This window comes from Lepidochelys olivacea, assembly GCF_965140295.1.
Source record: "Lepidochelys olivacea isolate rLepOli2 genome assembly, chromosome: 1".
Taxonomy (NCBI): Eukaryota; Metazoa; Chordata; order Testudines; family Cheloniidae; genus Lepidochelys; species Lepidochelys olivacea.
Window position 1 is genome coordinate 349223014 of NC_140411.1, and position 27216 is coordinate 349250229.

General features: G+C 43.9%; 1 protein-coding gene across 2 annotated transcripts in view; it reads left to right on the forward strand.

The window, feature by feature from the left end:
• Positions 1-27216, forward strand: part of UBE2H (ubiquitin conjugating enzyme E2 H) — a 69936-nt gene that overhangs the window by 34129 nt on the left and 8591 nt on the right. For both annotated transcript variants that reach the window (XR_014711496.1, XM_084627423.1), the window contains exons 4-6: positions 15953-15992; positions 17859-17911; positions 22983-23111. Coding sequence is in view for 1 of the 2 variants with exons in the window: in XM_084627423.1 (XP_084483549.1) it covers positions 15953-15992; positions 17859-17911; positions 22983-23111 (222 nt within the window). In the remaining variant the exon portion in view is untranslated. The remainder of the gene's footprint in view (positions 1-15952; positions 15993-17858; positions 17912-22982; positions 23112-27216) is intronic.

Consider the following 27216-nt stretch of genomic DNA (forward strand, 5'->3'; position numbering starts at 1 on the left):
TGAATGCAGTGGGGTGCACTCATAAGTATGTAGATAGCATTATTCATTAATGTGCCCTATGGTCTGTGTGCTCTTTTATGCTATAATGTGCATTCTTGGATTGACCTCAGATTCAGAAGTAGGCTGTCGGTGACTTTCTTTCCAGGAGCATGATTTGGAGGCCTGAAATGCAGAAGCTGAAGCCTGGTTTTACTAATCACCTTGGATTTACTAATAACAGTGTTCTTGTAGTACATGAAACAATGTAGGTCTCTGTTGCTGCTATGATTAGAATAGCAGCAACGCTATAAAATTGGGTCGTGCCCATTTGGCTGAAGTAGTAATTATCCTTGTTCATGTTGAACAAATCAATATCTTGGTAAGGCAAAGTTTTTATTTTAGGGCATGTCCATTATGTCTTTCAGTCTTGAATAGCAGTGATCTAATTTCAGTATTTTTAAACTTCTCCAGTAGTTTGAATATGATGAATAAAAAATAGCTTATATTGTTTGAAAAACTGAATCAAATACAGCGACATGATTAGGTTTCAACATCCCTTTCTTGGATTATGAAATAGGTGCTGCTAACTCATGGAATGACATGGTAGTTGCCCGTTGAAAGGGCAGACTTGTAGTTGAATCCACTGAAGTATTTTGAGGAGTCTTCCGTCTAAAGAACTGAGAACAGCTTGAGGAAAATTGATATGGAAACTTGACAAAGTGGGTTGGAGTAGATGGGTCCCTTCCAATCCCAACATCCTGATATGAAGACAGTGGGTATTTGCTGATTACTTAATACTCTTACATGGAGACTGTTTTATTTAGAATCTTTGCCTCTTGCGTGCAAACTAATCTTTCTGGTCCTTCATTTTAACTATGCCCGTTGTGTATAGACAGTGTCATCATTCCCCGTCTTGTATCTTTATCTTACTTTTATATAAAAATTCTCATATGCACATCTAATCTGAATAACCACATGATCTTATGCTACCACTGTTGGCCTTCCTCTCAGTGTCTGCCTGTAACACTGACAGACCCTGGTTGTCAGCAGGTGGGATCGAACCTGGGATCTCTGAAGCTTAGTGTATGAATCTCTACTGCACGAGCTAAAAGCCACATGGCTCCTAGCCAAGGCTGCAGCAGATTGATCAGTCTCTAGATCAGTGGTTCTCAACCTATTTACCATTGTGGGCCACATATGTAGCTCTGTTGTATATGGGCTGCATTCACACTTATATATGCTACCTGTACATCTTCAAAAAATAAGGTTTACTATTCTATGAGAGCAATATGATTCAAATCAATACAATACCTTTCATTTCAACACTGGCAAATGTCTATCAAGAGCTTTTTAAATTAGCAAAATAAGTCAAAACATTAACTCTTCAAATTAACTTACTGTAAGAGTGGCATGGCATGATGTTTGCTATCCTCACTTCAGCGCTGTGGTTGAGCTGAGTGCCCAGAGAGTGCAGCTGTGGAGCCTGCGGGGAGCCCTGGCCAGGGCTGGGTACCCCCCAGACAGGGAATGCCCCCCGTCACCCAACTCCCCTGGGACTGTTCCCTCAGCATCCAGACCCCCCCCTCCCCCGCCCCAACACTGGGCTGGTATACATGGCTTCCCTGCAGAGACAGGTGCCCTGTCCAGTACAGAATGGCTCTCCCAGGGATAGCCCCCTCCAGCATCTAGTTCCCCATCCAGGGACTGCACCCCAGCATCTCCCAGCCCCCTGCCCCAAGGACTGCCCATAGCACTCAACCCCCACATCCAGGGATTGTGTCCCAGTATCTAGCCCTCCATCCAGGGCCTGCCACCAGTCCCCGCACCTAGTTTGTCCCCCCATGCACCACCTTCCCCATGCCCACTGATCTCACCTCAATTGCAGGTAGGATGACCAGATGTCCTGGTTTTATAGGGACAGTCCCAATATTTGGGGCTTTTGCTTATATGGGTGCCTGTTACCCCCACCCTGTCCTGATTTTTCACACTTGCTATCTGGTCAGCCTAATTGCAGGTAGCTCAGTTGCCCTGCCTGCCTGCCACTGCAGTTCTATTGCTGGGGAGCCTGCTCAAGCCAGGGTCACTCGACCCTGGGATGGGGATGTGCTGAGCATCCTGGCCTCCTGCTGGGCCCAATCCTGCTGGCCAGGAGGAGGGGGATGAGGCTGGGCCCAATCCTGTGCTGCCCCATTTTTTCGACCAGCTCTGTGCCTAGCTTTGTGCCCAGACCGTATCAGTTTGCAGACTATAAGTATAGGGCATTGCCATGCCAGCAATCTTAGATGTGAGTGAGAGGCTGCCCTAGCAAATTGCAGTAAGTGCACAATCTCTGCCTATCTTACTTAATTTAACACATTGATAAAAAGTTGAATTCCAAAGTGTAATTCTACTCTGAAAACTCTCACTCAATGGATCTGCTCCTTGCGTGTATTGGAGTCACGCCGCTGATTTAGCTGCAAAAATAAGTTTTGCTCTCATATGCCCTGTAGAACCTACACATCTAAAAGTAAGCCAGATTCTGTTCCTTGTACATCAGTTGTTTGCTAGGTTCCAGTCAATTACACTGAGGGTAGTGACATTGCACTGGTGGCGTTGAGGACAACATTTCTCCTGGACAGCCTTTAGTACTGGTTGTGCTATGAAAGGTAGAAAACAACCTGGCATCAGAGACTGAAGTAGACTGAGTTAGCAGAGCTGACCATTAGAGAGAACATCTTTTTGCTTCCAAATCAAACATGTTTGATTGTAAGTTCATTGTTCATTGTCTTGATGAGTTTCTCAATACCCCATTCTTACCTCACCAGATACCCTCTTGCGCTCATACTATGCCTCACAAATACCCACTTGTGGCTGCGAAAGCTCCTCCTCCCCCTTTGAAGTGTCTGCTGCTCTGGGGTCCATCCTCTCTTCTTGAGAGAAGGCTGCTAGCAGCCCAGGTTACCAGCTGGGTGGAGTGGCATTGAGCTGAATAAATCATAGAATTGTAGGGCTGAAAGGGACCTTGACAGGTCAACTAGTCAAGTCCCCTGCACTGAGGCAGGACTAAGTATTATCTAGACCATCCCGATAGGAGTCTAATAAGCTCTTAAATACCTCCAGTGTTGGAGATTCAACAGCCTCCCTAGGTAATTGAGGAATGCTGAGATAGCTCTGTTTGGTTTAGTCCAGGGGTCTCATACATGTGGGCCGCATACGGCTCGCGGAGCTATTTGCTGTGGCCTGCCAGGCTCCCTGTGTCTCCTTCCTCTCCCCCACAGTTATTTCCCCACCCAGTTATTTCCTGTGGCTGCCAGGCTCCCCTCCCCCACCATCCCCCAGCTCGCCGTGTCCCCCCTCCTCTACCTACCTCCAGGTGCTTCCCGCTGCCAAACAGTTGTTTGGCAGCACTTAGCTGTTTCCAAGAGGGAGGGGGGAGGAGCAGGGAACCGGGTGCTTGGGGGAGGAGGCGGAGAAGGGGCGGTGCAGGGGTTGGAATAGGGGCAGGGAGGGGGTGGAGTCGGGGTGGGGACTTTGGAGACGGGTTTGGAATGGGGGTGGGAAGGGGTAAGAAGAGGCAGGGCAGGGGCAGGGCCTCATAGAAGGGGTGGAGTGGGGGCGGGGCCAGGACAGCCTGAGGGGCAGTGTCAGTGATGTGGCCCTCGGGCCAATGTATTAGTCTTCATGCTGCTCTCCTGGTAATTTGAGTTTGAGATCCCTGGTTTAGTCTCAGACCTGGCACAGTGAGCTGAATTCCTATCAGCTGCTCAGCACAGGAACTTCCGGGAGGAGGGAGCTTCAGCTGGGAATGGAGTTGGGTGGTCACGGTCAGGGGGAGAGTACAGAAGACACTAGTATCCAGAGGAGGCAATAAGGCAGCTGCAACAGGGAGGAGGTTTGTGTTTTCTTTGGGTTACATTTCTGCCACCTTTTATTCCTGCACCTCAGTCTGGCTTATAGGCCAGAGCTGAGTAAACTTTTGGCCCTTCTCTCCAGGGACAACAAGATTTCAATATAATGTTCTTGTGGAGAGAGGGAGAAAGTACTTCAAGTCATTCTCTAGTAACCAATCTAACTGATGCAGGAGTGATGGAAGCTTTGGGGGAGCTGTGTCCAGTCATCTTCAACGAGAAGCTGTGCCAGATTGGAAGGAGGCTTGTGAGTAAGAGAGTCAGAGGAAACACAGCAGTAATCTATGACCGGGTTGTGTGCTGTTCAGCCAATGGTAGTCTCTTCAGTTCCCATGAGGCAAGAGGTTGAAGACACTATTTGCTCTACCCCAAGCCTGGGATCACTAGAATTCAGGGAAATGAATGATTATGGTTTAACTGGCGAGATTCTTCTCTGGTTTGGTCTAACTAGTTTACTGATTTTTAACAAAAGGAGAAAAGGCAAGATAATTTCAGTGTGATGGAGATTCCTATAAACAGATAACATGACTGTCTATGTCACTGTACTCACTAGAGCACTAAGGATATGGATTACACTATGCCAGTTGCATGCAGAAGGTAGTGTAAATTGTCTGTGTAAATCAGTGGATCATATAAAATAGAACCAGTTCCCTTTTCTCCTTAATAAATTATCTTTTATGTTGAAACTTTAAAACGAGTGCTCTTTTTGCAGCTTTCCCTGTTTCTCTCAGCGCTCTGGAAGAACTTGGGTGTATAGTTCATTCAAGTTTTAGAAACCGTTAATGTGAACTGGAATGTAACACCTTTTTCCAACAAAGTAGCATAGTGGCTTGGGAAAGTGTATTGAGTGTTCCAAGGTGCTCTTGATGAAGTGTTTAGTCTTTCTTGTGCTTAAAGTGGACTCCCAATTGTCAGTTTCCAACCTTTTAGAAACCAACTTTTATTCCAACATGGCAGAGAGTAAGGTACACAAGAATTTGACCCACCACGCTATTGGGAGCTTCAACGTATTCTCCTTAGAGAAGTGTAACTAAAATAACTTTGTTCAGTTTGTTTAAACAGGGGTTGGGCCGGGTTAGTACCCAGAAGGTGAACCTCAGTGGAAAATCCAGGTGCTTCAAGAAGTGGTATAGATAATTCATATGTTGCTCTTCTTGGTTTAATATTAAACCAGTGCTCCAGGCAAGTATTAGTGACTTTGTGCTGCTGGAGAATCTCTTTCAGAATAGATTTAAAACTGAAATCCTGTCTGCTTGTCTTTGAAGATTATATGGCACATCTTGCAGGAGAAATATTAGCCCTGGTGTGGTGCCTGCTTTCCAGTTTTGGTCATTTTTCCTTACGTAACTGAATGTGTGTAAGGAATTACTTCCTTTTCTACTCAGCTTTGTAATATTGTTGTGCTGTGTTAAATAACTCCTCACCCCAGAGGTGGCACTCTCCCAAGTGCTTCCCATATATAGCTTATAAAGCATCCTGGGCTCTTCCTGCATGAAAGGAGCAATAGAAATGGGAGTTGTCATCACTAATGCATTTGCAGTTTTCATTATCTTGGACTGTGGGTACCTGCTACCTACTTCTGACTATGCATATTCATGTTATCTTTGTGCCTGTCATATAACTCACTGAAGCTACCAGGCCCAAAATAGTCTTGATGCAAGACCTGATTTTTCTTTCAAAGCAAGTGCATTTTTTATCAGAAACTGGCATTTCCTTTTAGAATGCATGCATATAAGCCCACCATCCTTGTGTCCGGCTGTGACTCTGAACTTGTGGCTTCAAGTGTGGGGAAAAACAGAGCAAATTTACACATTGCCACTAAAATCCTGGCTCTTGAGTGTTAAACTGAATCCACCCAATTCAGACAACTCTAAAACTTACTATATTTTTTAAGAAGTAGCTGATTTTGCCAAAATTTGTATAGTTGGCTTTTGAAATTGGTTTAAGCTGCTTTTAATTGTGCCCTCGGCAATTGTTTTCGTTGTTCCATCCCCTTCACATTTATTAAAAAACCAAGCTCGGTCAGACTTAGAAGTTGGTTCCTTCTCTTTCTCCAGTGGGTGATCTGTTTTGAGTTGTTTACTGTTTCAAATACTTTGTTGGCCTTTCATTTTTTCCTTTAGGATTTGATATCTTAAGGAGAACATGCTTTTTAGCTTCTTCCTGTTTTTAAAAGGAGAATTGAGAAATGTTTTTTTAAATGTACTGTTTCAATATTCCAAATCATGAGAATACTTGGTGTAAATGTAAAAATAAAAGTAATTATCTGTTCATAAAATTCCAAAGGCTGAGATTAGAATTTAATGGGTCTCTGTCCTTGATGCCACAAACACCTAAACCCAAGACAAGTATTTCCTGCCCTACTCAGATGTTAAGTGATGTTGCCAATGGCTTGTAGAAGAAATGGAAACCTAGGAGCCTGAACTCCTGCTTTGGCATCTAAAAGCTTCTGTGTATTTGCTTCCTTACTACTATCTTCTCTGCAGTGTTTTGGCTATAAGTGCACACAATATTTCAAAATATCACAATTATATCTCAAAATAACTTCCATATATTCATATATCAAGTCCTTGTTTCTCCTCCAGTTCTGTGGCTAGTCTAATTTAGCCACAGTATCTTGCATTTATATAGCACCTTTCATCCCAAAGTAAACTACCTGCTATATATAGGGATCAGTGTAGGCACTTCTGGTGTGAAACATGGTAGCTACTTAATAGTTCTTGGCAACACTATACAAGATCACCAGATATCTCCTAGGCTGTGCTCAATTTTTATTTTTTATTGCAAGTTCTATTTTTACTTCCATCTCCTAGCTGGATTGCCTTACAATTTGGTACTTAAAATTTCATAAGTCACTTATCACCGCTGATCATTATGAATTTGCTCTTGCACATATATATCAGTTCTTCTTATAACCTATAAGAAACTTGAAAATGCCGATTCCTCCAAATAAGCTATGCTCTGTATAGAGGGAAGGATGAAACTCCAGAAGGCAATATGTATCCACTCCTCCATTCTGTTCCCTTGACACATACTGAACACTCGATACAGCTTCTCTGCCACAGTCAGGGAATGGTGGAAGCAGGCTGACAAAATGTAGAAGCTGCTGTCAGCATGACTTTGGCACAGATTCACAATGTCTCTTGTACCAGTCACTGAAGCCTGTGTCATGTGACAGTTTACCTAAGCAAAAAGGTGAATTGACTGTTGGAACAATTCCCACTGTGGCGGTTTTGCTAGATTTTCTAGAATTTGCTCTTTAACCTTGATTTTAGTTAAATGGGTGAATAGTGTCCTCCTAGTTAGGAAAGGGATTATCTAATGATTAACCCAAGACTAGGAGTCCTGAGATCCCAGGTCTGCCACTGTTTCAATGTGACTAAAGACAAGTCATTTAACCTCTCTGGCTGAGTTTCCCCATCTATTTATACATCAGAGCTTGTAGGTATAATGTTGCAGAAGCATCAAAGATACTGTATTAAAAATGCTACAGATGTGAAAAGTACTGTAATAAAAATAGCTGTGGGACAGTTTACATTACTTGTGATGTTTGCAATGTAGACTGTCCCAAGCTGTTTTGTTAGTGATTTGGTGATATAAAGCACATTTCACACTTAGCTTAAAATGCTTAGAGGTAAACAAACTGCCAAATCCTGTACTAAAATAGGTTCTGTGGTCCAGAGCTGGAGTACCAGATACCAGGACCTCTACCGTTGTGTAATGAATGCCTCTGTGTTAAGGTGGTGCAGTGCGTACAGCACTATTTGTCTGATGTTACCAGTTAATATGCTGAATAATCTCTTAACCTGAGACTCCTTAAAAGAACCTTTATCCATAACTTTTATTGGCAAGGGGAAGAGGCTACCTAATGCAGAGCTGTGCACAAGGTAGTAATCCTCCATCCACTGTGAGGTGGGTAGTTATCCCCACTTTACAGCCAGGGAAACTGACATAGATAAAACGACTTGCCTGAGTCCACAGAGAGAGTCTGTGCTGAGCAGGGATTAGAATTGAGGTCTTGGCTTCTAGCCCTGTGCTTGGTCCCCTCTAGATCACACTACACTGTTTTTAAGAGCTCTTCTAGAGGATGGCACCTATAAACACTGGTATACTTCCCTCCCATTCTTTGTGTCTGTATTTCATATGAACCTAACTCCATCATATTTGTGTTGTGATAGCGTCCGCAACCCCATTGTGCTAGGCGCTGTACAAACACAGCACAGAAAGATGGTCCCTATTCCCAGGAGCTTATACTCCTAAGTACAAGACAAGATGACAGATAGAGACAACAGATGGGGGAATACAAGGAAACAATGATAGTGTTGGTCAGCATGATAGGCAGTAGTCCCAGCACACCAGAAGCTTAACCACTGTATGGTATCTGAACCCACTACATCTTGGTTCAGAGGCAAGAGCACAACCACAGAGTCGTGCTGTGGTCTGACTGAACAATTACGACACTCACTCTAACAGGATGCTAAAATCACAGCTTCCTTGTGACGGTTTGCATGTTAACTACCACGCTGAGATAATGGGTCAGGAATGGCAAGCTCATACCAAAGCTTGTTATGGTATTTGACTGTCCATGTGGCAGTAACAGAGGCACGTTACATAAGAGAGATGAATCTGCTGCCATAATGGGTCATGCAGGAACGAGGTTAAAAAGTCCAACTGGCCTTGAGTTATGAGATGAATACCCACATGGGGACCAGGAAGGACTGGGGGTGTAAGGTTGAAACCAAAAACAAGTGGTGGATATAAACTGGCTACACTTCTGAAATGGCCTGAACTCCTTTTAAAGGTGGCATTGCTTTATTCCTGGTGCAGTTCAGTCCCATAAGGTTGTTTCTTTGTCAAGAGGGAAGAGACAATTCTGAAAGTTGAAACTTGCTATGTTTTTGCCCTTTTCTTGTCTTGTTTGCCTCAGCAGGGCTACCAGTCACTGCTCTTGTTAGAAGGCTGTATTATGCATCAGAAAAAAGTCTTCATGGGACCTCTCACAACCTACCGGCTAGTTGGCTGTACTTTGAACACAGATAAGCGATGGGCTGCCCTTTGAGGCAATGTCTGGCGGAATGCAGCCAATTCCTGATATGGAGGGGAAGTAGCGATTGGTGCAAGAATGTCCCAGCTGCTACAGGCCCGCACTGCAGGTAGTTTGTGCAGTTGCAGTGGTGGAAAGGATAGTGAGACAGCTTCCAGTCCATGTTCCTGTTGATTCTTCCTCCTGAACTACCATATTTCTAGTACCAAAGCAGTCATTCCGCCTGAAGAAGTGGACATGAGGCCCTGATTCAGGCAGGACAGTCTGTCTCAAACCGTCCGTGGGGTTAAACTCCAAAGGTATGTCTGTGCTGGAAAGAAGAACCCAGGGTACAGAGTCTCAGAGCCGGGGTCAATTGACTCTCGCTTGCGAGGCTTATGCTGTGGAGCTAAAAATAGCAGTGTAGATGTTCCCACTTGGGCTGGGGCCCGGGCTCTGAGACCTGAAGAGAGGAGCAGCTCCAACCCAAGTAGGAACGTCTAAACTGCTATTTTTAGCCCCACAGCCTGAGCCTAAGTCAGTTGACTTCGGCTTTGAGACTTCGCACCACAGTGTTTCTTTCCAGTGTACCCTGAAGTTTGAATGACCTAGAGAGCAATTAAAATATGAAATAAGCCTTCAACAGAAAGACCTTTTGGTTCCAATTCATCAGGTAGGACCAGGACAGTTGCCTTTCGAGATAGCAACTAGTTATCTTGATAATCTGCCTCTGCCTCTAAGGAAAAGTATATCCCAGAGAAGGTAGTTTGTGATGGTGAGCAAGCACTTTAAATCCTATCTTTGGGCTATTCATAGCCACATCTTACTTGGCTAACCACTATCTCCAGAAGCCGTCCTTGATGTCAGCTTAAAGAAGTCTTAAAGAAGAGACCAAGGACAGCATAGGCCCATTACTCAATGGGGGGGGGGGGGAACATAACAGAAAATATGGAAATGGCAGAAGTGCTTAATGACTTCTTTGCTTCAGTTTTCACCAAGAAGGTTGGTAGTGATTGGACATCTAACATAGTGAATACCAATGAAGATGAGGTAGGATCAGAAGACCCTAAAATAGGGAAAGAACAAGTTAAAAAGTACTTAGACAAATTAGATGTCTTCAAGTCACCAGAGCCTGATGAAATGCATCCTAGAATACTCAAGGAGCTGACTGAGGAGATATCAGGGCCATTAGCAGTTATCTTTGAAAAGTCATGGAAGATGGGAGAGATTCCAGGAGACTGGCACTATATTAGCCCCTTTCCAATCTATAAAAAGGGAAATAAGGACAATCCAGGGAATTACAGATCAGTCAGCTTAACTTCAGTACCCAGAAAGATAATGGAGCAAATAATTAAGCAATCAATTTGCAAACATCTAGAAGATAATAAGGTGGTAAGTAACAGTCAGCATGGATTTGTCAAGAACAAATCGTGTCAAACCAACCTGATAAGTTTCTTTGACAGGGTAACAAGCCTTGTGGATAGGGGGGAAGTGGTAGACGAGGTATATCTTGACTTTACTAAAGCCTTTGATGCTGTCTCGCATGACCTTCTCATAAACTAGGGAAATACAAGCTAGATGGAGCTACTATAAGGTGGGTGCAAAACTGGTTAGAAAACCGTTCACAGAGAGTAGTTATGAGTGGTTCACAGTCATGCTGGAAGGATATGACAAGTGGGGGTCCCACAGGGATCAGTTCTGGTTCCAGTTCTGTTTAATATCTTTATCAATGATTTAGATAATGGCATAGAGAGGAAACTTACGAAGTCGGCGGACTTTTGCAAGGAGCATGTTGGGCACTCAGTACATACATGTGCTTGATATCAAGGGAGGGCATCTTATTTCCTGAGTAGCTTCTTAATGAGCAGCCTTATTTTACTAATTAGCAGGAAAGGGACTCTTGTGACCAGTACAGATTTTGTACAGGTGATGCTGGTTTACCTTAAATGGGAATTGTGGAATACAAATCACGTAGCATCTGTGCATGTGTAAAGGGAGGCTCTGATTATTATCGCATCAGAAGTCTACTTAGTTTCAAGCAAACATTTGTTGCTTCAGTAGATGTCTTCCGCACAGAGCTTACACGAAACCACCGGTTAAACTTTTACATTCACTTTTACCCACACAATTAAGGCTTCTAAAGCTGTCCAGTACGGTGTTCTAGCAAAGATGCCATAATCTTGTGGTATAGCTACTCTTGCGGAGACTAGCTTTACCTCTGCCTCTGTCCTGCATTGGTAATGCACATCTTGACTGGAAGACGTGACCCACGTTATCCAAAACCAGGATTACATTGAAAATTCTCTTGATTATCCCCTTATTCAGAGCCTTGTCTGACATATTGATCAAAGCTGTATTGTATTATTTAAAGTTACGGTTATGGCGAACATGCTAAAGTTCTTAGCCAACTGGAAAAGAGCTTTATATTTAAGACCTATAGCTTCCACTTCGCTGAAGGATCATGTATATGTATATATCATTTCAACCATGCCTAGTCTTTATTTGGAAATATAGACTAAGACATTCATTATACTAACTCATACGGTAACACATCTCTACCTGTAATAGTGCAGGACTAAGTGACTGCACAATTTCAAGTAATGTGTGGGACAAGTGAGATTTGAAGGTAATCAAGGTAAGGTAATCAAGGACAAAATGAAGAGGGCACGGGATGGAAGTATGCTAGAATGCAGATCAGCTTGGCTAGAGGAAAAGATGTCTGAGATGGAGGACAAGTCCTGTGGAGAATCTTGAAGACTTGGAATGAGATCTCAAAATGGATTAGGAAGCTAATTAGGAATGTGGGCAAAGAGAATGGGCGTTTTGTGTTCCCTCTTACAGAAGAGGCACTCTAAATTTGGAGAACTTGAGCCTTAGGATATCCTATAAGGGAGGGAGTGGCAATTTTCCAGTTAAGAAGCAATGAAGAAATGATTTAAGTCCTGGGAGTAGAGTGATCAAGATGTCAAGTGTGGGTGGTGCTTAGATAGACAAACTTGCCTCTTCACCTGTACAATTTTGGAGTTAGCCTGGCCATCTGGGCTTATAATGAGCAGGATGAGTTTGGTAGAGATTTCAGATAGACTCTTGGAGGTGGGAGCTCTCCTGTTAAGGAGTGGGAATATAAATTTGAAGACTGCTATAGTGGAGCCAGGAATTGACTAGTCAGAAGAGGAGTTAAGGGCTAAAGTGTGAAGGAGATATAGATGTGGGTGCCTTTTGGGATGGATGGAATACTACAGCCTAACCTGAATTAGAGGGGAGCCAAATTCTGAATCTGAAGGAGAGTTACAGACAGCAGAATTAAGAAATGTCATTCTAGTAGCACAGCTAGTCTGTGCTTCAGTATCCTGTTTTTGTTACCTTATACTTTCTGCCCACCCTTGTGTGTTCCCTCCACCTGTTCAGTCTAGACTTTTTTTAGATTTTAAGCTCCTTAAGGCAAGGACTGTCACTATATGTCTAGTGCCTAGCACAATGAGATGGTTTGGTCCTCTAGATGCCACTGCTACATGAATATTTGATGATGGAAGAACATCCATTCCAGGCTTGCTTCAGTTTCTCAAAGTGAAATATGGAAAGGCTCTTAATAGTTTTTGTATCTGACGCTAGTTACTTAAAGTGGAGGCATTAAAATATGTAGAATCAAAGAATGTTTTAGATGAACAGGGATACTTTCATGTGCTTAGGTAATATTTGTCTCTGGAACAGTCTGGGGTGATTTCAGCATCATTTTAGGCTTTTATTGCATGTACGTGAGTTTTGAGCAGTTCAAGTAAATATTACATTATACTTGTGCTATAATACGTGGGAAGAAACAGTTAATTCCATATGCCAACTCCAGTTGGGATCCATTCTGTCACTCACAAATGGAGATCGCTTCCTCTTTTGGCTGGAGATGGTAGCAAAATATTTCTTCGGTTTTCCACGTAGAATAGCCAAACATAAGGTTGTAGTGGCACAAGTTTGCTGGACTCAAATACGATGTTGACTATAGAGCAATATTAGGAATGTAAAACTGATAAGTCTTGACTGAAACAACAAAAATGTTATTGGTTACCTACTGTGTCCTTACGGGACATGTAACCTTAAAGTGTCAAAATAAAACCTTTGCCCAAGATTTAACAAAGTTATTTGGTAAAGCTTCTTCCTATTTTTTATACATGTCACTAAAAAATTAACTAGAAGAGACAAATCAATGCTTATTGCAGAAAGTTCAGATCACTTACCTATCAAGCAGTGTTCCCTCAGCTATGCTGGCCTCCAGGGCTATGTTGCTGCACGACATAAGTGAAGAAGGCTATATTTTAAACTTGGAAAACAGCCATGTTAAGATCTTGAAAAGCTTTTGGTGGAAACGATATGAAAGTGACAGCAGCCCTGATCGGGATTTATAAAGAGCTGAAATTATTCAGTGGCAAGTTAGTAGATGCATGTACAAATATCCATTTAGTTGGAAGGGAAATAATCTTTGAGCATCACCTTGTATCCCCTCAGCAATCTTTGTTATGCCTCTGTTAAAGTGCCTTCACCACAGAAGCTAGGCATTTATCGCAGAAACTACAAAACGTAGTCTGTACATGGAAGCCTAACTCTGCATCTGCTACCACTGGGAAGAGTATATGAAACACTTAAACTGAGCTTTTGGGGACAGAGATTGTGTTCCTCTGTGTGTACAATATACATCACCTAATGCAGCACATATTATATCATAAATAAGAATACTATGCTGAGTATTAGGTTTATAAGAAAAAGTACTCTTCTGTTGCAGGGAGTGGGGAATTTGAGGTGCCATCTACACTTTACTCTGAGATGAGGTCTCATCTCACAGCTGGATTACTGCAACATTCTCTCTGACCTTGACAAATGCAGTCTATTCCTGCATGTATCCATTCAGAATGCTGCTGCAAAGATCATTTTCCTAGCCTGTCACTTTGACCATGTCATCCCTCTTTTCACATCCCTCCACTGGCTGCTCCTTCTCTCACATCAAACATAAGCTATGTCTTCACTTTCAAGGCCCTTCATGTTAGGGTTGCCAACTTCCTATTTGCAGAAAACCAAACACCCTTGCTCCACCCCTTTCCCAAGGCCCCACGCCCACTCACTTCATCCCCTCTCCCTCTGTCGCTTGCTCTCCCCCACCTTTGCTCACTCATTTTCACTGGGCTGGGGCAGGGGATTGGGGTGCAAGAAGGGATGAGGCGTCTGGCTGGGGCTGGAAGTGAGGGGTTTGGGTGCAGGAGGGCGCTCCCGGCTGGGCCGGGGGGAGGGCTCTGGTTGGGGCTGCAGGGTCTGGTGTGGGTCTGAGGATGAGAGGTTTGGGGTGAAGGAGGGGGCTCGGGGCTGGGGCAGGGGGTTGGGGTGCGGGCTTCAGGAAGGAGTGTGAGTGTGGGAGGAGGTGGGGGGTGTGGGCTCCGGGCAGCGCTCACCTCAGGCAGCTCCTGGAAGCTGACAGCATCTACCTCTGGCTCCTTGGCACAGCCAGGCAGCTCTGCATGCTGCCCCTGCCTACAGGTGCCACCCCCATAGCTCCCATTGGCCGCAGTTCCCAGCGAGTGGGAGCTGCGGTCCCGGCGCTAGAGCTGGGGACAGTGCATGGAGCCACCGGGGCCGCCCCTTGCCTAGGAGCCAGAGGGAGATGCTGCCAGCTTCCTGGGAGCCGGCTGGAGCCAGGCAGGCACTAGGTCTGCCCCGTTGCGGGAGGCCAACTCGACTTTTAACTGCCTGACCGGAGCCACCAGGGTCCCTTGTCTACTGGATGTTCTGGTTGAAAACCGGACACCTGGCAACCCTATCATGTCTTAGCCCCACCCTATCTATCTCATTCACTATCGAGATGTTGATTCCTGACTAAAATCAACACATGATGTCACATCCGTTGCCCACTTGCTAAATTTTCGAACAAGCACCTTTGTGTTTTCTCCTGTGCTGCCCTCTGTGCTTGGGAGGAGCTCCCTGTGAACATCCACAAAAGTAACTCCTTATTCACTGTCAAAACTCTACTTACACCACTCCTTTTCCATACCACCTACAAAAACTTAACAGTTAGGTTGCTGGTGTGCAGAGACCAATGCCTAACATGCTGACCAATGTTCTCATTTTCCTTCCCTGTCTATATCCATCTCTTTTACTTACATTGTAAGCTCTTTGGGGGAGGGACAGGCTTTTTGGACTTGGACAGTGGGGTCCAAGTCCATGACTAGAGATCGTAAGTGCTACAGTAATGCAAATAATAATGAGGTTAATTTAACCTTAGTTAGGTAACTGCTGAAAAATGTGCCCCTGGGTACTGGTTAGCAGATGTAATGTTAAAGTGCAAAGCAAGTTAGTTTATTGTGACATTCTTGTCGCTGTCAAACCATAGAATTTTTCATTTCTGTAAACTAGAAGCCAGAACAAAAAGCATTATCAAAATAGCAACTATTTTTAGTTCAGACCACTCTTCTTAGACTGCCTGAGTCTTGAAACTGAAATACTTCTGTGGCTGTTTTTTCTAAAGACCTGAGGTATCAATTGTTCTCTTACTATTGCTACAGAATGTTGACAAGTGTTTGCTGTATGTTTCTGCTGTACCAGATGCCTCTCAATGCCTTACGAAGGCTGCTTAATATTGAGACTGAAAGTTTATAGAAGACCTTTGTTGGAAAGACCATTTTAGAAAGAAAGTTTAATCCTAGAGCAAATGATAAGCTTAATCTTTTTGTTTGTTCCAAAAACCCTGCAGCTTTGTAAAGCATTTTCGTAACAAACAAACAAAAAAAAAACCCCATGAGCTTAATGGTTCTGATGGGCAAGATTTTTCGCAATAATACTGGATGCAAAACCTTGCAATATACTTGTCTGTAAACAGGGGCTTTGGTGTGCTTGAAGTGAACAGCTGAGGACCCTAGGGTCAAATATGACTTGTATATTTGAAAGGTGACGTAGGTATATATAGCTAAGCCAAGGTTTCCATTGAAATCATTCACATGAGGGCTCACTTCTTTTCTGTAAACTGCTTACCAAGTGTGCTAATTTTTTGTGGCTACTTTCTGCTATTAACCACTGTCTCTCTTTACAGGATTCATGAATAAAATTTTCCATCCCAATATTGACGAAGCGTAAGTAAATCCGTAGTATGTGGTATTTCTGATTGGGGTACTATTTAATTCTAGTTGTTATGCTTTCATAAGAAAGCCAAAGTAGCTTTTTCATAGTGTGCTAATAGGGCCGGATAAAGCTGTCATCTAATCTAACACTAACAGTCCAGGGTAAGAATTTGATCTGAGGGGACAGTTTCATAAAACTACCCCACAGGTAACTTTTCCAGTAGAGTTCAGGTTGTATGAAGTACTGGGTAGGAAACATACTGCAGAAGTCTTCCTTGTGTGATCTATGCACCGGCAACATTGAGTGCTTTTATAAACAAATGAGGCACATGTTGTGGCATAGAAGGTCCAGGGTTGCTAGTTCCCCTTTTCAAAGATACTTCTCAAGACAACTCTAGCTAGACCCACCAGCTCCTCTGTCGGTTAGCATTGGTTCATAAATTATGTAAAATACATCCTAGAAGACCCTTCTTAAAGGAAACCATAAAAATCTGGTCACTTCCGTATAGTCAGTTTGTTGAGATGTCTTTTAAATCCGAGGTTCTCGCCCTTTTTCTTTGAGACCCCCCCCCCCCAAAAAAAAACATGCAATAAAAACTCCTGGGCCCAGCGGGGGGAGGGGGACCTCAGGGCTTTGTGCTGGGGGAGGGGGAGGCTTGGGCATAGGTGTAGCTTGACTTCTGGTGCCTGCCCCTCCCCCCCCCCCCCAAAACAGCAGGGCTCGAGCCAGCTCTGCACGGCGGGGTCCAGGGAGGGAGCGCCACCTTCACCCCCGACTCACCTCAGCAGGCCACCCAGCCTGTTTGGGTTGGGGGGGAGACAACTTAAAATTATAACTCAAAGGTGTGGGGGCTCAGCTCAAAAAGTTTGAAAAGAGCTCAGAGTGCAGGGAGAGAGGTCACTAGGGGCCATGTGCGGGCAGAGGGGTAGCTTGGGGTACAGGAAGAGGGGTAGTGCAGGGAGCAGGGTAACTAGCGGCTCTGTGTGGAGAGGGGTAGCTCAGGGTGCAGGCAAGGGGCTAGCTAGGGGCTGTGCACTGGGAGGTCTCCCCTGTGGGCCCTGTTCCAAGGGCTCTGCCAGCCATGGAGCCGGGTCCCCCCCTGCACCCAGGCTGCTCTTACCGGCTGCGTGAGCAAAGCGGGTCTGGGAGCTGAGGAGCAGCTTCAACCCCCAGCAGCAGCAGGAGATGAATGCCGCAGCTGCCTGCTCCATGGCACCAGCCAGAGCAGCAGTGGACCACACTGCCCGGCTCTGGCTTCCCGCCTCCGATCTGGCCAGGGGGCGGGAGGAGGTGGAGCTGGAGTCTGGAGCTGCCTCAGGACTGCCCTGCTGTGCACTGTGGTTTTGGAGGCCGGCGGGGGAACATCCCCGTTTCTCCCCTCGCCCCCAACTCTGCCCATGTGCTCAGGGTTTCCGCCCTGCGGGGAGCACTGGGGCTCAGGGCTCCAGAATTCAGCCCTGCTGCTCCCGGCTTCAGCCCCGCGGGAGGTGCTGGAGCTTGGGCTCTGGGTTTTAGCCGTGGGGCCCCACAGCTCCTCTGAAAGGGCTCGCAGACCCCCTCTTGAGAACCACTGTGTTAAATGAAGCCCCTCCTTTCTTTCCAGTCTTAGTCTCACAAGTGAGATTCCCCCTATGTAAATTCTGGCTCCAAGTTACTGTGCCCTTTCTCTTCATCACTTGCTTAGAAAAATCGAGTTTCTGTACATAGTATGGAAGCTCTCCTAGTCACTATGGCTGTCCTATATTTTGCTCTAATCCAAAGTGTAATATTTGGTCCCTGCTTGGTAGTGAGGAGTGTGAGGGGTTAAAACTACTATATCCTACAAGTATTTTGCTAACTTGTACATGTTTTAATTCCATTCTTTCCATCTGTTTCAGGTCAGGAACTGTATGTCTAGATGTAATTAATCAAACTTGGACAGCTCTCTATGGTGAGTTTGGCAATCCACTGTGTGGTGACACATTTCATCATTTTTTTGGTTTTAATACCTTAATACAGCTTGTTGGAGGTGAGTGCTCGAAGGTCTGTCTTGGAAAGTGTGAGCCAAATTGTAGTGGTTTTTTCACTGAACCAAGTTCAATTTAGCAACAGAAGCTTGATATGAAAATATTACTTCCGCAGCTCCTTTCATCCCAAAGATGCTGAAGTATTCTGTAAACATTGTACTGGAATCACGCAACCCACCATTAAAGTGCAGTCATCTCTGAGGTGGAATGTGGCAACTGCTCAACAGTAACACAGCAGCACTTCAGGATAGGAAGTGAAGAATGCTCCAGTATCCAGATGAAATTATGGGAGAAATTTTTAAGTAACCAGACTGCAGTAATCCAAACTGAATTTCAGATAGGAAGGGTGAAGGCATTCTTTGAGACTGGTTGGGACCTTGACTGATTTTTAAGAAGGTTCCATCAGAAACACTTATTCCCCTTCACCATCAAATTGAGGTGGTATTTCAAAACCACTTAGGAGAAGTCATACCATCTACTAATTTGTCTACACCGCTTCCTGCAGAACTTGTTTTCCTGGGAGGTGTCCCATCCAGTTACTGGCCAGACTTGATTCTGTTTAGCTTTCGAGGTCTAACAAGATCAATTTATAGTGACAAGGACTCAGAAAAAAAATTCTTATGCAAGTCTGAAACCGTTAAACAGAACAGAGATTTAATAGCTCGTTCTCTTGTATGCTGGGCTGCACTGAACTTCTCGGGGTATAGTTTATGGATACATTCACACTTTGGCGTATGGTGTTAAGCAGTATGCACACGATATAAATGCTTTACCTTTGACTTTTCACCTTGAAAAGTTGTCTCACCTATTTCTAGTTTCCCTGGTTTCGTGACTGTCAATGTTCTGAACCTATTGCCAAAGTGACAAATTACTACTTTAAAGACCAAACTGCTTTAATTTTCTTACAAATTATGCAATGGAAACAGTGGATCCAAGTACTGGACCTGCTACATACCTGTATTAAAAATGCCAAAGTACTTGTGTTGGGACTGCACAATTAAAAACTCATGCTATTATGTTGCAACTGCAGCTAGGGGCCAGGTTTTCTATTATATGTATTTTTTTGCTGAGGAATGCAGGAAAGACGAGTGGTGTAGTTTATAAGGTGAGGAGAGCTTTCTTTTACTTCTGCACTGATCGTACCAGGAATGTTCATTCTCAGCAGTGGACTTATCCCACTGCTGGGTTTTCTGAGGGTGAAGTAGCTAGAGTATTAAATGAGCAATGTGCACTTTTGTTCAACAGTCTTAAAGCCAGCTGCAGATGATGTGTCTGACTGACAAATTAGAATTGCTTCACTGCTTGCGCTATTCTGACGTTGTACACTAGCAATCTGGATACTAGTTTGTAAGCTGTGCAAAAAATAACTTCCTGTTTTAAGAGATGCTACTGTGGACTATTGCAGCAGGGTTTCTACAGTATTTATGAACAAAATGTCATATGAACACTTTCTGTAATTGGTTTCCTAAGAATGCTTCTGTATTTTTGGCACTTTTGTGGACTGTAAAGGGAGGGGAACAACTGCAGTACTTACTGCTCTTCTATGATGTGTAAAGCTGATCTCAGAGGTTTCAAAAATCTATAACTAGTATACGTTATAGACCAAATCAGGATGTACTATTGGTATGTTCCTTCACATGGGTGCTACATAGGTATCATTCTACACTAACCAACCAATTGTCAAACAATGCACTTTTTTAACTCCATTCATCTTACTCCAAACTTCCTTATTTTTTCTGGAGGATGCTTTGGAACAGTGACGAGGTAACTCCTTTTTGTTCTTTGATTTTGTTGCTGGTGTCATAGTCTGCATTAGACCTACCTTTTTTCCCCCTCCAGTTATAAGTCATTAGTCACCTTGACATTTAGACACACAGCCTTGTATTCAAGGAACACAAGAAATTTTCCTCTGAAGCAGAAATACAGGAGGATCTAATTTTGGAGGGTGAAAGCAATCTGGAAAAAAAATCTTCCTATATACTATTCTATTATGCATTTGACCTTTAAAACAAACCAATCCTGTATTGGTAGAGAAGGTCTGGACTAGCTGACCCAACAGAAATTAGATGGAAAATTCTTATGGTTGCTACCAATAAATCCACTAGATTTAAGACCATAATTTAGTAGATTCCTTTTAAGTAGTAAAGCACCAAACCCTTCTTAGCACAACAGTGCCTTCATTTTAGGCATACTGTGCACATCCAAGCAGTGCTAACAATGAAGCATTGGTTTAGTTGGGACTTGGAAGAGAGAGAACTGGAGAAGGCAGGCATTTAAAGAGGAAAGACGCTATTTTGAGCTCTTTCATTTAGGCTTTCTTGCTCTGTGGCTAACTAAATTCCCCTTTCCATTTAACCTTAAACTGGGAAGCATTAAATATATCTAGTTTTCCCAGTGGAAGGAATTAAAACTGGCAGCTGGGTTATAAAATAAGTCATGAAGCTATGTCTACACTTACCGGGGATCCACGCTGCTGTGATCAATGCAGCAGGAGTCGATTTAGCGGATCTAGTGAAGACCTGCTAAATCGACCGCAGAGCGCTCTCTGGTCGACTCCAGTACTCCACCAGAATGAGAAGAGTAAGGTAAGTCGATGGACGAGCATCTCCCGTCAGCGCAGCACGGTGAAGGCACCGCAGTAAGTCCACCTAAGCTATGTCGACTCCAGCTACATTATCACATAACTGGAGTAGTGTAACTTAGGTCGACTTGCCCCGGTAGTGTAGACAAGGCCTAAGAAACAAACCTGTTGCTAATAATGGCTTAAGTGCTAGAGTAGACGGAAGAAACTAGTTACAATACCATCGGAAAACATTTTTGCCTTTGCTTGTGCCATGCTATTTTTGTGATCCCTTTTGAGAGTAGGACTACACTTCAAGAAGCTGTTGCACTTCAGCCCACAAGTACCTGACGGTGACAACTGGCATCTCAATGCACCAGCCTTGGGAAACTTGGCCCAGAGACATTTGTGTCCTTCTTAAGAGTGTTTCTTGTAGCCTTCCTTTCTCTATCTACCTGCCCTTGAAAATAGCAGTGGCTTTTCTGTTTAATAGAAAATTAAGTTTAAAAAAAAAAACTGGCATTTTAGAGATGGTCTCTTGTATAACTTAGCTGCAGATAACTAAGGGCTGTTCTATGCACAAAGTTGCACTGGTTTAACTAAAGGTGTGATGTTGCACTGGCTTAAAACTGTGCAACTCCTGTGTGTAGGCAAACCCTAATTTCCGTCCCTGCTATGCCACGTTCACACTGAAGTGACTCAGCTAGTCAATACCCTGGAGTTTCTACATATGCAGGATGTGTTAACGCAGGAAGGAAGATTTGACAATAATTTAGTCTCTTCCCCAGTGCCGTGTCCAGGCCAGAGTTCCCACTATGCGTTTTGTAGGAGCACTTGCAGGTGGTCTGCAGAGAGCTAGCAGTTCACATGGTGCTAGCTCTCCTAGGTTATGTCTACACTGCAGTTAGACACGCACAGCTGGCCTGTGCCAGATGACTCAGGCTCATGGGGCTCAGGCGAACGGGCTGTTGAATTGCGGTGTAGATGCTCAGGCTCCAGCTGCCCAAGCTCTGGAACCCTGCCATCTCACTGGGTCCTAGAGCCTGGGCTCCAGCCTGAGCTTGAAAGTCTCCACAACAACTAAACAACCCCTTAGCCTGAGCCCCACAAGCCTGAGTCAGCTGGCACAGGCCAGCCACAAGTTCTTAATTGCAGTGTAGACCTACAATGTAAACCAATAGGGGTAAGATCCAGGTGCAGGATAAGTTTTTAATCTCGGCTGAGAAACTGTGGGTGAGGTCTCTTCCTGCCCTCTTCCCCTCCCCCCGCCCCAAAAAGCCCTCTTTTGATTAGCAGCAGTAAGAGACATTTTTGTTCTTCTTTGTGCTGTAGCTACTCCATTAGGTTTTCTTTGCCACCAGAAAGGGGATGAAGGATGAGGGGAGCCTACATACTATCCAGATGAAAAGGGGATGCTCATAAAATAAAAAGACTGAGTATTGGAAAGGGTGAACCTGCTTTTTATTTAAAAAAAAATAAAAATAAAAAATCTACATGCACCTGCTAGTCTTTGACAGCTGAAGTTAAACATTGCAAAATCACCCTCCTAACCACACACTGGGGGCTTACTCTTCCATCTGTGTGGGCGTATACAGCCCTTCTGGAGCCTGCCTGAAACATCCAAGAAGGAATGGCACAGTCTGTTGCTTCACACCCTCATCTTTGAAGTAGGGTGCGTATGTCTCTTTTGGAGGTGGGGTGTGGAGGATGGTTTCATGTGTTCACAATTACTCATCAGCACCAGAAACATGTTTCCCTGCTATGGATTATTAGTGGTAAATGCCAACTGGCAGTAAGGCATTAATGTGGATCTCTTCGCATCCTGTTAATTGTTTTGAAATGGGAGAATGAACTTGTTGGCTGCTCTTTTTATTATCATAACTGTCGAAGCTCTGTGGAAACTGTATTATGCTGAGATGTCTATTTTAACTCTAGGAACCAATTTATTTAAAGACAGTAATGAGAGAGGAAGCATGCGGAATTTACTGTGAGGCAGTTGAGAGGGAAAAGTGTCCAAAGTTTAAAGAATAAAAGAATGGTCTGGGTCTAATTCCTGCTATCTTTGCTGTATGAGCTTGGGTATATCATTTACCCTCTGCCTCCCTTTCTTTAAGTAACCGTGTTTCACGAATCTCTATAGGGATGCTGAAGAAGTTTATTTGTGTTTGTAAAGTGCTTTGAGATCTTCAGATGAAAGATGCTATAGAAGTGTAAAATATTTTGTGCCCAAAGTGTCGGAAGCTCCATTGTCACACAAATTCTCAACTATATTTGCAGTCTAGGACAGGAAAACCTATATGAATTTAAGCTTCCATAAGCTTTACACCATCTTAATGTCTGACTACAGCAATACAGTTTCACTGATGTTTAACTGGTTATCTGTGGGTTTGAGATGTAGATGTGCAATGTGATTTTTGTGTTAATTTGTATTGCAGATCTTACCAATATATTTGAGTCGTTCCTGCCCCAGTTGCTGGCCTATCCTAACCCCATAGATCCTCTAAATGGCGACGCTGCAGCCATGTATCTCCACCGACCGGAAGAATACAAACAGAAAATTAAAGGTAAGGGAGTCAATGGAATGTTGAAAAATTAATGGTATCACTTTGATCTATTGCTGTTCGGAAGAAACTTGTTCTGTTCACTATACATCTTAAATACCTTTTCGTCTGATGACCACTATGGCTCTAAAATAAATCGATTTAATTTTAGAGTGGGGATAGTCTTCTGGGAAGAGTGGATGAACCACTATCCTTTTAAATTTAAAGCTGGTGTGTAGGGGGGGAGGGATAGCTCAGTGGTTTGAGCATTGGCCTGCTAAACGCAGGGTTGTGAGTTCAATCCTTGAGGGGGCCATTTAGGGATCTGGGGCAAAAATTGGGGATTGGTCCTGCTTTGAGCAGGGGGTTGGACAAGATCTCCTGAGGTCCCTTCCAACTCTGATATTCTATGAATACAGTGTTGGGAACAGTTCTGTTTAGCCTGGATGTGGGGAATGTCTTGGCAAACTATTAGAAGTTAGAGACAGAAGGGAACTAATTTAAAGGCTGTTTCCGAAGGTCCCCAACTTTAAAAGCAAACTTCAGAAGTTTGGAGGAGTTAAGAATATTTTTCAGAGTAACAGCCGTGTTAGTCTGTATTCGCAAAAAGAAAAGGAGTACTTGTGGCACCTTAGAGACTAACCAATTTATTTGAGCATGACTCAAATAAATTGGTTAGTCTCTAAAGGTGCCACAAGTACTCCTTTTCTTTTTAAAAATATTTTTGTAGCTACAGTAGCACAGAAATTTTTCTGGCAGTTTTTTCCCAGGGGTATTTTATTTAAAAGTAAACAACAAAAAATGTTGTGCACCGGTCATGCCATTAGCTCACCCCATTTTGTTGTGTTTGCGCAGGTGCATGTGCATAAATGTGACTGTCAGGCTTCCCTTAAAATAATGTAGGAATTGCCATGCTGGATCAGTGCCAGATACCTCCAGAGACGGTATAGGAACTCTTCAGTAGAAAGATGTTGTATAATCTGACCCCATATAGGTCTCATCTGGGTCTCTAATAGTTAGAGATTCACTTAAACCATGAAGCACACAGACAGGGAAGGTCTATTACTCAACGAGGAGGAAAGGAGAGAAAATGCAGCAATGGCTGAAATAAATGACTTTTTTTTTCAGTTTTCACAAAAAAGTTAGCAATGATTGGATGACTAACATAGTGAACATCAGTGTAACTGGGGTAGGTTCTGAGGTTAAAATAAGAAAAGAACAAGTTAAGAATTACTTAAACAAGATAGATGTCCTCAAATTGGCAGGGCCCAATGAAATACATTCTAGAATACTTAAGGAACTGTCTGAAGAGATCTGAGCCATTAGTGATGATCTCTGAGAACTTGTGGAGGACAGGAGCGATTGCAGAGCACCGGAAAAGGGCAAATAGAGTACCTATCTATAAAAAGTGAAATTCGGACAACCCAGGGAATTATAGACCAGTCAACTTGACTTAAATACCTGGAAAGATAATGGAGTAAATCAAACAATCAATCTGGAAGCATCTAGAAAAAAATAAGGTGATAAATGTCAAGAACAAATCCTGTCAAACCTAATCTCCTTCTTTGAGATGGTAACAAGCCTTATGGACAGGGTAGAAACAATAATGTGATGTATCTCAGTTTTAGTAGGGCTTTTGATACTGTCCCACATGACCTTCTCAGGAGGAAACTAGAGAAATATAGCCTAGATCAGGGGTAGGCAAACTTTTTGGCCTGAGGGCCATGTCTCGGTGGGGAAATTGTATGCAGGGCTGGGGCAGGGGGTTGGGATGCAGGAGGGAGTGTGGGAGGGGGGTGTGGTATGCAGGAAGGGGCTCAGGGGATTGGGGTGCAGGAGGGGTGAGACAGGGGGCTCAAGACGGGGTTAGGGGGCTCAGGGCAGAGGGTTGGGGTCTGGCGTGCAGGAGGGGTTCAGGGTGTGAGTTCCAGCCTGGCGCCCCTTATCTCGAGTGGCTCTGGGGTGACAGTGGTGCTCAGCGGGGCTAAGGCAGGCTCTCTGCCGGCCCTGGCCCTGTGCCACTCCCGGAAGTGGCCAGAATGTGGCAGTGGCTCCTGGGGGTGGGGGTATGCAGGCAGTTCCACTGCGCACTGCCCTCACCTGGGGGTACCACCCCCAAAGTTCCGATTGGCCGCGGTTTCCTCTTCCCAGCCAATGGGAACTGCGGGGGGGCAGTGCCTGTAGGCAAGGGCAACGCACGGAGCCCTCTGTGCTCCCCTCCACCAGGGGCCACAGGGATGTGGTGCCAGCCGCTTCCAGGAGCAGTGCGGAGCCAGGGAAGGCAAGGAGCTTGCCTTAGCCCCACTGCGCTATGGCGCTGGCAATCCCGCAGACCAGACTGAAACCTCTGGACGGGCCCCATCTGGCCCATGGTTTGTAATTTGCCCTCACCTGGTTGGAAAACCACAACTGGTTGGAAAACCCATACTCGAAGAGTAGTTATCAGTGGCTCACAATCAAGCTGGAAGGGCATATTGTGTGGGGTCCTGCAGGGATCTGTCCTGGGTCCGGTTCTATTCAATGTCTTCATAAATGATTTGGATAATGACATACTTATACAGTTTGCAGGCAATACCAAGGTGGGAGGGGTTGCAAGCTCTTTAGAGGACAGGATTAGAATTCAAAATGGTCTTGACAAACTGGAGATATCGTCTAAAATAAATAGGATGAATTCAATAAGGACAAATGCAAAGTACTCCACTTAGGAAGAAATAATCAGTTGCACAAATACAAAATGGGAAATGACTGCCTAGGAAGGAGTACTGCAGAAAAGGATCTCTGGGTAATAGTGGATAACAAACTAAATACGTGTCAACAAGAGAATACTATCACAGAAAAGGAAACGTCATTCTGGGAGAGTTGTAAGCAAAACATGAGAAGTAATTCCTCTACTCTACTCAGCACTGATAAGGCCTCAGTGGGACTATTGTGTCCAGTTCTGGGCACCTCACTTTGGGAAAGATGTGCACAAATTGGAGAAAGTCCAGAGAAGAGCAACAAAAACGATTAAAGGTCTAGAAAACATGACCTACAAGGAAAGATTGGGGGGGAAAAGGGTTTGTTTCGTCTGGAGAAGAGAAGACGACTGAAGGGGGACATAACAGTCTTCAAGTAAGTAAAAGGTTATAAAAAGGAGGGTGATAAATTGTTTAAGTTTAATCACTGAGGACAGGACAAGAAAAAATAGATTTAAGTTGCAACAAGGGAGATTTAGGTTGGACATTTGGAAAAACTTCCTCATCATAAGGGTAGTTGAGCACTGGGGACAAATTACCTAGGAAGGTTGTGGAATCTCCATCAATGGAGGTTTTTAAGAACAGGTTAGACAAACACCTGATGCAATAGATTCTAGCCACTTCTTTGCTCTGGAAAATTAAGTACTGTGAATACATAATTTATCGCCTCTTCCCTTTATCTCCTCGTTTTTTTAGTTATGAAAGCATAAAATATCTGCTTGATGTGTGTTTTGGGGATTGTTCCTAGGACTGACACCTGGTGCAAGGTTCTCAGCCTGCCATAATCCTTATGAAGTGCAAAACCCTTAAATAAAGATTCATAATGAAACCTGTAGTTGTCCATTGGTGCAACTATTGTGTATACAGCTGGAAATTTTTTGTTTAACACAAGTACAGCTTTTCACTCTTCAGATATATAAACTTGTTAATGGCCATAGAGGTAAGAGAACCATTTTAGTCTTTCCATCCTAGAATAGAGGAAATTGGGGGTGGGGGGGAGATGTTTTTTTCCAAAGGCACAAAGAGCCAGTTAAACATTCAACTTCTATTGAAGGCAATGGGATTTGAGTGCCTAACTCCCATTTGTGCCTTTAAAAAGAGAATTGGGGCTGGCACTTGATATTGGTGCATATTTGTAGTAAATGGTTAAATACTAACAGAGCTGTGAATGGGGTATAGATATAGCTGTTCTGCATTCCTTTGGGGCTAAAATATTTGAAGCAATGTTGGGTCTGTCTTGGTATGAAATCTTGATTTCAAACCTTTACGCTAGACACTTGAAAATGTACTTCCCATGGTATCTACAGGGCCAGCAGAATGTACACTTCAGTGTCATCTTTCCTTAATGGATTGAAAAATGACTAGATCCTCCAGTGTAACATGAGTTTAACCCA